Source organism: Dendrobium catenatum, unplaced genomic scaffold (genome assembly GCF_001605985.2).
Source record: "Dendrobium catenatum unplaced genomic scaffold, ASM160598v2 fragScaff_scaffold_243, whole genome shotgun sequence".
Lineage (NCBI taxonomy): Eukaryota > Viridiplantae > Streptophyta > Magnoliopsida > Asparagales > Orchidaceae > Dendrobium > Dendrobium catenatum.
In genome coordinates this window covers 1,315,132-1,327,631 of record NW_021318705.1, presented here as the reverse complement: position 1 = coordinate 1,327,631, position 12,500 = coordinate 1,315,132, and the positions used below count along the sequence as shown (strand labels likewise).

Below are 12,500 nucleotides of genomic sequence, written 5' to 3'. Positions count from 1 at the left end.
AAATAATTTTTAAACATAAAAAATTTTAATTTAAAAATTTTTTACTAAAAATTTATTAAAAAAAAAACGGCCTCAAACGAAGCTATTAACAGGCTTTCACTAATCATCTACTTCGAGTATTGGACCGATTGGTCCGGGGGAATGCGCAATTTTGCATTTCACCTCCCAAAAATACCATAAATAACAACTTTTAGGCTGTGGTAACAGTTAACCCGCAAAGGAAATCATTCGTATTCATAGACCCATCAATTCGTTCTCAGAAGCGAAGGCGCGAGCCTCAGGTACCCTAATTTTCTACGGGAGGAAGACGATAAGCCAACGGAAAAGTGTTGGAGAGGAAATAGAGCGATGGCGGATCCCGGCGGCAGCGGATTGGATGACAAATTGGCCTATTTCCAAGCTATTACAGGCCTGGAAGACACCGATCTATGTACAGAAATCCTTTCTGCCCACAATTGGGACCTCGAGCTGGCTATCTCTTCTTTCACCTCCACCGCTGAGTCACCGTCTCGCGCATTCGTTCCATCAGCCCCATCAGCCTCATCAGCCCCCGCGGACGGGGCATATGCCGATGCTTCTTCATCGGTAACTGATGGCGCACCGCAGGCCTCTCCCGGCATTACCTGGAAGCTGATCACTCTACCTTTCTACGTAGTGTCCGGGGGCATAGGCCTCATATCTGGCGCCGTGGGCCTTGGCGCTTGGGTTGCCGGCAGCGTCCTTTCTCGTTCCCTTGGTATCTTAGGCTTCGTTCCTTCCCGCCAGCAGCAGGAGTCTGACCGTCTACTCCCTGTTTCGGCCTCTGCTGCCGAGGCTGCTGACTTTGTCGCCGTCTTCGAGAGGAACTTTGGCGCTGCCTCAGCCTCCCGCCCAAATTTCGTGGTTGAGGGGTTCATGGACGCGCTGCAGCGATCGCAGCGGGAGTTCAAGCTGCTTTTTGTGTATCTGCACTCGCCGGACCACCCTGACGTGCCGGTCTTCTGTGCAGAATGCCTGTGCTCCGGGTTGGTAGCTTCTTTCGTGAACGAGAATTTTGTTTGTTGGGGAGGGAGCATCCGCGGGAGCGAAGGGTTTAAGATGAGCAACAGCCTCAAGGCGTCGCGTTTCCCTTTCTGTGCGGTCGTAATGGCCTCTACCAACCAGCGGATTGCACTTCTTGAGCAGGTATCTGCTCTAGATCCTTCACAGTTTATGTGACCTGAGAATCTTGTAGTCGCAGATTTAGGTTTCTTCACCATTAATTTGAAGATGCATTCTGTGTCTAAGTATTTGCATATTTTGAACTGCAGCCTTGAATCTCCATTAAACTATTATGCTTTTGAAGAAAACAATAATTGTTGAGAAGGCGAATACATCAACTAGGCTTTACCCAAATTTAAAGCCTTTAATTCCTCCCAATGACTCGTTATTAGTTATCTCATAACTTTATGAACATGAATTGAACTATTAAGTATTGAAGTTTGTTTCTGTTAAGTTGTTCTAGATAATTTCAAGAAGAACAGAGTCCTTTCATCCTTGTGTTAAATATTTATGTCACCAAACTAGGTTATAATTTGGTGTTGGCCATTCTTGGGGAATCCCTCTTGTTTTGAATTCTAAATCTGCAGGCCTTTCTATGTTAAGATGAAGGTTATTTATTTACTATAGTACTGACTTTTACTAGTCAAATAGTAGCCTCCTAAGTAAAGACATGTAAGAAATGGGCGGAAGAGTACGTCTTGCAAAAATTATTAGAGAAGTAAATCAAATAATAAAATTAGAAGACGGTAATGCAATGATTGAGTTTTGATGGTGGCAAGATTTGAAACTATGCAATTAGGTATTAAGGCATTCTATGTTCGTAAGGCGAGGTGTAAATCTTGAGGCGTTTAAGTTTTGCAATTAATAAATTGCGCAAAGTATGAGGTACCTTATTGACATCGAAGTATGAAATAAGAAGTTTCATACTAACATCAAAGTAAAATATCAAAGTAAGAGGATAACAAGTCAAAGTAAGTTCGTCAAAATAATACTCTCTCAATCCCAAATTAGCATTAATAATTAATCCAAGCCACTAAGATTATAATTTTTAAATTCAAAAGTCTCAAGCACTCTCATCACTTATTGGGTCTTCATTAGAATCATCATTATAATTAATTACTTTCTCTCTATTTTCTTCCTTAGTTTGTAAACATCCTCGCAATCTTCCTCCTAGTTTTCGATCTCAAACATTTTTTTTCTTCTCTAATTATTAAAAAACTAAGAAGAACATTAACAAAATTTTAAAATAATGACTATGTTGATGGTTATAACTTCAATTACATAAATCTTTATAAAAATAGTTCTATTAATTTCGTGCTAACTTGTATTGGATTTGTTGATCTTACTTATTTTATCGAAGAGATCAATATTGAGATTTTCCTCTTTCCATTTTGGTGTAATTTCATTGTTATCCTTCACGTGCCATTCATCATTTAACAACATATCTTACAAACTAATAGATCTTTGTCATTCTGCAAAGAAAGTTTTTTTTTTTTCAAATGTTTATCCTTTATCCTTATGATGTACATAATATAAATAAAGGAGTTCATATTTAAGGTAGTCAAACGATTTCTTTTAATATGAACCAGCTCATATTTTCTCCAATTCTTCTCACATCCAGATAACGTGCATTTAAGGCTTAATACTTTGATAGCAAATTATTATAATTTTGGAGTGTCATCTCTAAATTGAATCCAAAATTCAATTGATTAAAGAAAAAAGACAATTAACATAGTATATAAGTTTGTTGTAACTTTGCTTGTAATGCCCAAAAATTAACTTTAGAATGTTTTACAATTGTATCATTGTTTTGCTATAGTTTAAAAAATCGCTTTTTAATTCTAAATTTTATAAGTTGAAGATCGGCCCTTCCCCTCTCAGTTGAGCTAATTATCAATCTATACATATAGTGGGAAAAATCAAATTTGATCTCAAGATTAGTTGACTTGTTCCCAAGATATTGAAATTGAGGATTAAGATAGTATTTTGTGGCATGCAACGATAAAGCTAAGGTTCCCACTTCTCATCAATTATTTCCCAAATGTTCTTGTAGATGTATTTATCTCCTCCCAAGTTATGTGCTATCAACTCTTTAGCCATTTTCATCGTATTATAACTGAAGATCATTGGACTTTTTCTCTGTATCAATTATTCTTAAAGTTTGAATTAAGTCTTAATTGTTGTTATAGCATAACTTACACTTAATCAAAACCAATCATTCAAAATAATTTTTTTGACTTATTTGCCTTTAGGTTTCTTAGCCCAAATATAGGTTAACTATTGTGTGGAGGTGAACATAGCCTTCAATGATTGTCTTGTTTCAAGATGTTTTACGTAGTTGTCGTGGGTTTTAAGAGTTCTTTATTAGAAAACTTTCTCATCAAAGTCAAAACTCGACTGTGATTTTACATGAACTTGGTTAATCTTCTTAACTTTGGTTAAGTCATTTCTGTGTTGAGGCAACTCTTCAAGTTTTTTAAGAGTTAAGTCTATGCAATTTGTCCCATATAGAGTCCGATACATATGTTTTCTCTTCTCCATGAATTTATTTTTTGCCGCCCAGTAAGCACTAGCATTGTTAGCGACAACTTATACTATTAAACCTAATTCTATTCTTCAATCGACTTTAAAAAATAATGCTATAGGAATTGCTAATTAAAATGTTGACCAAGCTCCTATTTTTCATAGTAGACAAACATCAGAAATGATAGTAACTCCAATCTATGTTGAAGTTCTTTTGATCTCCTCAATAACTCTCTTAGTGCTATTTAGTTCCTCCTCCAGTATCCAAGTCCTAAGCTCATGTATGGATGGCGATTTAAGGCTTTGATCATAGAAACCTATAAAATATTGCCAAGTTACTTGCATAAAATTTCACGTGCACACTTAATTTCCATGTCGGGTCTTTTCTATTTTCCATTGTAGTTTTCTCTTTATCTCTAACTATTCTTGAAAATCCTAAAATGAAAAGTTTAAATAAAAAAGTTATAAATGAAAATATTCACAAAAATAAGAAATCCTAAAAAAACAAAGCAAAAATTTTAGGTTAAGAAAAAATATCTATTATTACTGGCAAGAAGAGGAGATATGATGGAGGAAGAGGTGCTGTGGAGGAAGAAGGCTTGACAAGGAGGAAGTGGTGGTGGCGCTACAGTGGCGGCGGCGGCATGCATGTGTATGGATGAGAAGTCACCTGTAGAGCGATTATTTTATTTATTAATTTTTTTTAGCATTCTAACCCTAATTTCTTTTTAGTTGCACACCTCAACCTAATTATGTTGAGGTGCGCCTCCATGATGAGGTGTATGCATTTTCATAGCCCCCATGTGGCATGAAAAATGTGAAAAAACATGAGGTATGTTTCTTATTGTATAATTTTAAACAATAATTGATAGAGATGATGTATGAGTCAATGATAGAGATTGTTACAAAATAAGGACTAAGGAAAATTAGAAGGGAATGAACTCTGATTATTGAGATGGGAAAATGCTGAGATTGATATAAGCATGAGAGGAGCCTAACAAGCTTGATCTGTTTGTCCATCCACAATCATGTCATTGGATATTCTCATGCATGACCATTTCTATTTTCCTTTGCTTATTTTTTCATCTTCATTTGTGCATATTCAATTGTGTGCTTATTGTATTATATATTCTGAGATTGATAATATTTTATGAAATACTTTGCTTCCATTATTGAATCATTTTTTCATGGTATTTTGATTTTTCAAAAGTAGAGTGAATGGTTTAAAACTAAGACATTACATGGAAATATAACCTCAACATTCATGAACGTTGTGCCCATGACCTTAGTTTTTTTTCTTATGACCATGTCCTCTCTTTTTGACCACCCATTGTTATTGTCATCCTACCTCTGCCCCCCTAGGACACTCTTTTGCCTTCCGCCTTATTCCTCTTGATCCAACTCTCATGTTCGCAATTACTTTGCCTATCCATCCCGATCGCTATCTCTTGTGACTTTCTTTTCTATAGCTTATTGCTTGTCTCGGCATTCACTCGTACAATTGTGTTCAAGCTCAATGCCAATCCATTTCTTTTATCATTGACATCTTTGATGGAAACCCATCTTTGCCTCCCTTGCCTTCCTATCTACAGCTGGACTTTCTTGTCATTTTACGGGACTACCCCTTGCCTATGTAGCATGCACATGGATATGGGGACAAGAACATAGCGAGATGACATAATTGTAAAAAGTAGGATGTGACATACCATGAACACATTGTTATACTTTTATAAATTATTAATAAAAACATATAATTTCGTGCAATTTTTTACTAAAGAGATCACATAATAAAATAAAATATCATATACATATACTTCATAGACAAAAATTATAATTATGAAAGAAAAAATGTTATTAATAATTAAAGAAATTTGCATAAGTATTCCTTTCAAGAAGGACAATAAAAAAAAAGAAATTACTCACAATCTCAATACAAGCAAAGGTAAATAAGTTGCACTGCCAAAAAAAGCTCAAAGAAAATAAATTAACTTGGCTTCCATGTCATTTTATTACTATGCTGCAGCATCGCAAAGTCAATGAGAGTCGCATAGCTTGGGAGAAGTCAATGAGAGTCGTGCAACTTGGGAGTCGATAGTTGTTGCGTGTAGAAGAAGAGGCAGAGATGGTTGGCCAGGGCATGGGATTGGTTTGCCTTTAAATAAGAGGGGGAGACCGAAGATTGCATAGCATAGACACAGGATGCGCACAATTGTAAATGGTAGGGCACAAGGGATAAGATATATGAGAATTATTTATGTGCATTCAATTTTATTTGTCACATTTTTATATGCCTCGTCATGATTCGTGTATATTCCATTATGTCCAGAAAGTGTCGGAATTTAATTTCACACTTTAAAACTTCATTATAATTTCGTAAGCTTTGGATGCACGTCAGGGTGTGTTGGAGCTGTGTCTGTGTTCGATACAATTTCAGCGTGCCCAGGCCTTGGCTGCCTGCCTGGCTGGCAACATGCAAAGGCCCTGGATGGCCCCTTGCGAAGTCCATGGCTGCTAACGTGCTAAGGCCCTGGCTGTCAGCGGTCCCTGACCCTGGCAGAGAATTTAAAAGTGTCTGTGCTTCATAACCCCTAGCTGTTCACCTCATTTGTTGGTGCTTGTTGGCACCAACATTGAGAATTCGCCTCATGCTATCTCTGTCGAGGCCTATCTGCCACTCTTCTATTGATGCCCTTTTTCGGGCAGGCTGGAATATCTTTTACAACTCTCCTTGCAAAGCCTACTATCATGGAATCTTGTTCCACTTGTACTCTTGTAATGGATCCCACACTAATGCTCCTAGTTTCATTTTCTCCCACTGTTGTTTTGTTTGATATTGGTGCTCCCATGGACCACTTCTTGTTGCCTTTTGTTCTTGTGGATGTTTATGGCCTATTAACTTTGATAATTTTGCTCAATCATGATACAATTATTCTTATTGAGCTTATGTTCCTATTTTTTTCACTGATGTTGTTAGGGTGAAGGTTTCTTTATAGCCATATTCTTCTGCCAAAATTTTGTAATCTCTTAGTATGGTTTGTATTCTGCATTTCTACTCAAGATAAGCTACCTTATCTTTCATGCCTACTCGCATATTTTTTAGTCTAAAATTTTTATACCGACAGCACTATTTTCCTGTAGTTTTGTTGACAAAATTTTCTTTGGCGCCGCCCAACTTTAGAAATTATTCATACTCTCATGTTTGATATGCATATGATTAACAATTTCTATGTTGTCCTTCTTGATCATTGTCATTTGCTTATCAAACTATAACTTTTCTTTTATCATTCATATTTGAACGGTCTCCCAATGCATATACTGAAGTGATTTTCATACATTGATACCTCTGAGGATCCACCTATTACCCTAATATGGGTAGTTTTCTGCTATCTTCATGTCCACTCAATCAATCAATGTACACTAAACTCACTGGGATCAATTTTTGGCAAACCACTACAAGTGGATGTTGACCGCCATCCTCTCCCAACCATCTATGGCTAAATTTCTTTTTGAAATAGACGTTCTGCTTCTTTGGCAAGGGAGGTATGCATTGGCACTTCAATATGTGTTTATTAACAAAAAGTGATAATTGATGGCTTGCCCTCATATTGTTAATCTTGCAAAATCTTTGATATTGGATATGTTAACTACTTCAAGGCTCTCCAGAATTAAAAAAATCATTTTTTGGGGACCTTACTATTCAAGAAAGGTCTATTTCATCATGTTATGCACACATAAGGATTATGTATATTAAATAGAAATTATCAACTTGCGTGGAAGTTGTTCCCTTAGCCTTGTCAACTCTAGAATGTTCTCATGCTTCGGAATCTACTCGAGCTTCCTCTATTGTATTCGTGCCATTCTATACTAATGCTTAGTTGTTTGATGTCACTATTCCCCCTCTCTTCCATATATATATATATACTTCATGAGCCATTCCTAGGAAAGTTATCTATCAGCTTGTTGAGGGTCCCTTAGTTACTTATACTCTCATTACCCCTTTGACATTACAACTGTGTTTTACAATGTTAGTCATAATAGTTCTGAAGTGCAGATTGTTGAAGATTCAAGCAGTGTTCAATTCTTAAGATTCTATCATAAGTTTACCTAGTTTAGTAGATAAAGGTCTATTTTTTTGAGTAATTTTGTTTCATCTTTCATCCCCCTATTTTACTAGGTTTCAAGCTAGACATAATAACTGTCCTGATGATTTTAGCATACTTGACTTATCAAAAGTCTAAATAAGAGACTGCTGTTCTTCATTTGGATAAATATTATGCTCTCAACTTATTTTTTATCTTGATCCAATTTATTTTGTTTCTTTGATTTTTCTATGGGCAATACTTTGTAATTGCTTCTCTATGTATCCTTTTCATTTACATGTAATAAATTTTCATCGTTACAAAAAAAAATAGTAGAAAAAGTTTATTGTCAATTTCATAGTGGTTGTAATGGCAAAGCATGTTTTGGGGGGTGCATTTCTTACTTTGGTTCTCAGGAACAATTTTAGTTTTTCAAAATAGGGTTATAAAAACCCTTGAATGTTGAAATAATATCATCTCTTGGATATCATCTCTTGGCATCATAGGCATCACTCTTCCCTGCAGGCAACCCAAATATGGTAGCCTGACCCCTCCCTCTCTCTCTCTAGTTATATCTGAGACAATTGACTTTGTTGGCACCTTAAAGAGGAATTTTGGCCTTGAATTTACTTCTCGTTTAAATTTGGTATCAAAGGGGTTCATAAACATGCTTAGGAGTGGGGGTGTCAATTTATAACACAACCTGAAAACTCGACCCAAACTTGACCTGGAAAATTCGATTTTAGGTCGACCCGTTTAACGAACTGGTCGGGTTCAAGTTCTGATTTCCAACCCGTTTAAAAAATCGGGTCGGTTTGGGTCAACTCGCTAACCCGGAAATGACCTGCCCACTGTTCACGCCCACACTTCCCACTTAATGTCCCGCAGTGCTTGCCTAGCTAGCCCGTGCCCAGCTCGCGCTCACACTGCTACCCTTACTGCTTCCACCCACTGCGCGCACTGCGACCCGCACTTCTCGCCTCGCCCCCATTGGGCCACGCCCCGCTCTGCACTCGACCCTCGCTCATGAAGGGTTAGCCGTGTCAGGTCGGGTCGACCCGGGTTTGGGGCGCGTCAGGTCCAAGTTCGAATTTCTGACTTGTTTCCAGAATCGGGTTGGGTTTGAGTATGGTCAAATAGTAACGGGTCATTTTCAGCTTGGACCTAAATCCAACCTGAAAATCCATTTTGACACCACTACTTAGGAATCCAAGTCAAGCTATCTCACATGATGGCTTAGCATTGACTCATTAATGACCTCACAAGTTGAGCTTTTCAAGCCACAAAGTTGAGCTCATATTACTTGACATATATTATATGAGCTTGAGTTTAAGCTTGGTGAGGTTTGACTCATTGGCTATTCGAATCGTTGGGTTAAATCCTACATAATCTTAAATCTTGTTTCCCTCCCTTTTTACATGAAATTTTGGATGCCTTCTCCAATAAGTATCATGAACTCCCTTCTTCATCAAATGCCACAAGTCTTAAACTTTTCTTCTTCTTTAAACGCTATCTTGTTGATGCCCTATTAAGTGGGCTTTTGTTGCTACTACCTCGTTGTCAATGATTTCCCTAGTGAGCTTCTCATGTGACATCTTCTTCGTCAATACCTTCTCAAGTGAGCTCCTCTCGCGACTTCATCGCTTTTTAACATCGAGGGTATAAAAAAATTGGGGGACAAAACTTGAGCTTAGAAGTTGAGCTCGAGCCTTCTGCTAATCCAATGAGTCAAGGTCGACTTCAAATACAAACTCGAGCTGAGCTCAAGCTCGAGTTCGAGCCTAACATGACATAGGTGAGTTAAGCTCAAGTTAAGTGTGACTCGAGCTCAACTTGACTTATTGACACCACCTAAATGTGCTCCAGTGATTGGGGCATGAGTTTAAGCTTATGCACGTACTGGCACTCTTTGCTTATGCACTTGCACTCTTTGGACCAGCCTGCCATGGAAGTCTTTTGCATTGAATGGCTGTGCTTCGGGTTGGTGTTTCCTCTCATGAACAAGTGGAAAGGTTTAAGATGAGTTATAATCTCAAGGCGTCCGATCCTTTTTTGTGTGGTTGTAATGGCCTTCACCAACCAGCGGATTGCACAGGAGCACTAGATCTTTCCGGGAGATATTTTCATTAACAGTGCAAGGACCTGAGAATCTTCTACTTGCATATTTTGTCCCTTTTTGCATTAGCATTTTGTGTCCAATTGTGTATTAGAGACTGAACTTTCGCAAGTTATGCAGGTTTAGAACTATTCAGACATGCAGTTTGTTGAGACAGAGATGCAGACTCGCCATAAGAAAAGAGTCCATTCATCCCTGCATTAGATTTTTTATCGCCAAGCTAGGCTTTAATATAGCGTTGGCTGTTCTTGGGAATACCTCAAGATTTTATTTGTAAAACTGCATTTCTTTTTTGTATTCAGGTGGAGGATTATCATGGTACTGAGTTTTCCTGATCAAATAGTAGCATCTTAAGTAAAAACATGTACAAAGGTAAATAAAGAGTACATCATGCAAACTTATTAGGGGAGTACAATGAATAATAGGAGAGCTAGAAAGAAATCAAAAGATGTCTCAAACAGACCTTTAAAGTGAATTTTATTGTAATGTTGATTATGATTATTGAGTAGAAAGTCTTCATTGTCCTTACAATGATTGGGTACTTTCTGGATGAAAAACCAATCTTCAAAGATTTCTTAGGCATAACCAATGTTTAAAATTGCGTATTCAGGTATTGAGGCGTTCTTCATTCGTGAAGCGAGGTGTAAGCCTCAAGGCATTTTGAGGCGTTAGCCTCAAAATCAATAGATTGCGTAAACAGAAAATGATAAATTTTTTATATACTAATGAGTGAATGATTAAAACATAAAAAAGCATAAGATATGAAGTGAAATTCCATCTTTCCCAAATCTGAGTATTCTTTTCATTAAAATATAATTTCAATTTTCAAAAATAAATATATCACATAAGAACTCATAAGTCATCAACACTGTCATCACTAAGGGGTTCTTCATTTGAATCATCATTATGATGAACTGCTCTCTCCCCTTCCTCCTCTCCTATAGATTTCAATGTCGGGCATTTACTTCAAGATTTATGTAAGTTTTAATATATATAGCGTGAGGCGTAAGCCTCATGCCAGTGAGGCGAGGCGGGCCTCAACCAAGTTGAGGCGCAAGTCTCATAAAACTTTCATGAAGGATGGAAAACTCGATATATCGCATGCTTAGTACCTTCCTCTTGTCTAACTTTTTTTTAGGGAACACTTCTTGCATCCCATAGACAATGACACAGTGGAACATCTTTCTTTGAGTTCAAGAGAGGAGCTCGAAGTCAACATAATTAGAATTCGAGTTGATTCTATTTTTTAGCAAGTTTTGACCTTCCATTATTTTTAATAGCCATGGATGTTACTTTCTCATTTTTTCATAGCTTTAACTTTTAAATATTGTAGAAAAGATGTAGTGGCTAGAAAAGTTTTGATGTTTATTCTTTCAATGGAAATTTATACAAAAAAAATTATTTATAGAGTAAAAGGAAATAAACAAGTATAATAATTGAAAAAGAAAAAATAAAAAATCTTCTCAGTATTGCTTAATATATGGTATAAAATAAACAGTATAAAATGTTAGCCCAATCAATAAAATAAGTTTAAGAAGATTATGAAAGAAAATGGGTAAGCCTAAAGATTGTGTGGATCGATGTTCAAAATGATTTGCAGATAATATCTTTAATACATTTAAAGACACTCAATAGGAATGAAAGAAAAATAATGAATCATAATGCTAATTCTAATTTCTAATTAGTTGGGACAAGGCTAAATGGTGATGACGATGACTATGAGAAGCTTCACTGAACTTAACAAGCATTTTACCCTTCATATGAATCGCAACTCAACTATTATAGTGATGCTTGCCAAGTCATGTTGAGAGAGTTAATAGATCTTTAACAGCTCTCTATTCTTATCAATTCATGGGTCTGATGTTCCTCACATCTGCTGATGACAGTGCACTAAATTTCTTATATTTACCTTTAAAAGCCTTTCTATTTAAAATGTCCTTTAAACAGACGATAAAGACAAAGAGGACTTCGCTTCTATTGTCTTGCTAGTATGTAAATAGATGCTTGCTTCTGTTGTGTGATAGCCATTGATAACTATTCTGAAGCACTGCTTTGTATGCTTTCTTAACATTTATTAGTTAGTTTGAGTAATCAAATATTTCATCAAAGGAGGGCTTTTGTACTTTTCACTTTTAACTTTGCCTGCGTTCTATCTATATTATTGATATGTACTATTCATTATCCTTTTTCATATCCTCTGTAATTTCAGGTTGAGGGGCTCAAAACTCCTGAAGAAATGTTATCCATCCTTCAGCGTGTTTTGGAAGAGAGTAATGCACCTCTTGTTGCGGCAAGACTTGAGGCAGAGGAGCGGAGGAACAATCTTCGCCTAAGAGAGGAGCAGGATGCTGCATATAGAGAAGCACTTGAAGCTGATCAGGTACACTTTTTGATAACGCTAAATATAGTTGATCAACAGGCTCCGTTTTCTTGAGTTTTTATTGAAGCTTTAATCTGATTACAACAACAACAACAACATCAAGCCGAAGCTGATCAGGTACACTTTTTGATAACGCTAAATATAGTTGATCAACAGGCTCCGTTTTCTTGAGTTTTTATTGAAGCTTTAATCTGATTACAACAACAACAACAACATCAAGCCTGTATCCCACTACGTGGGGTCGGCTACATGAATCCTTTTTCTCCATTGTGTCCTATTAAAAGTCAAATTCTTATTTAAATCTAATAAAGAAAGGTCATTCCTAATATTTTCTAACCAAGTCTTTTTAGGTCTACCCCTACCTTTCTTAACATAAGTTTAC

At 36.7% G+C, this 12,500-nt stretch overlaps 1 protein-coding gene across 1 annotated transcript in view; it reads left to right on the top strand.

Moving 5' to 3' along the window:
• The first annotated feature begins 207 nt into the window (after positions 1 to 207).
• The window catches only part of LOC110094714 (plant UBX domain-containing protein 10), a 19,600-nt gene continuing 7,307 nt past the window's right edge, over positions 208 to 12,500 (top strand). Inside the window, exons 1-2 of the mRNA XM_020820012.2 lie at positions 208 to 1,164; positions 11,948 to 12,118. Of these exons, the coding sequence (XP_020675671.1) occupies positions 349 to 1,164; positions 11,948 to 12,118 (987 nt within the window). The 5' untranslated portion in view covers positions 208 to 348. The remainder of the gene's footprint in view (positions 1,165 to 11,947; positions 12,119 to 12,500) is intronic.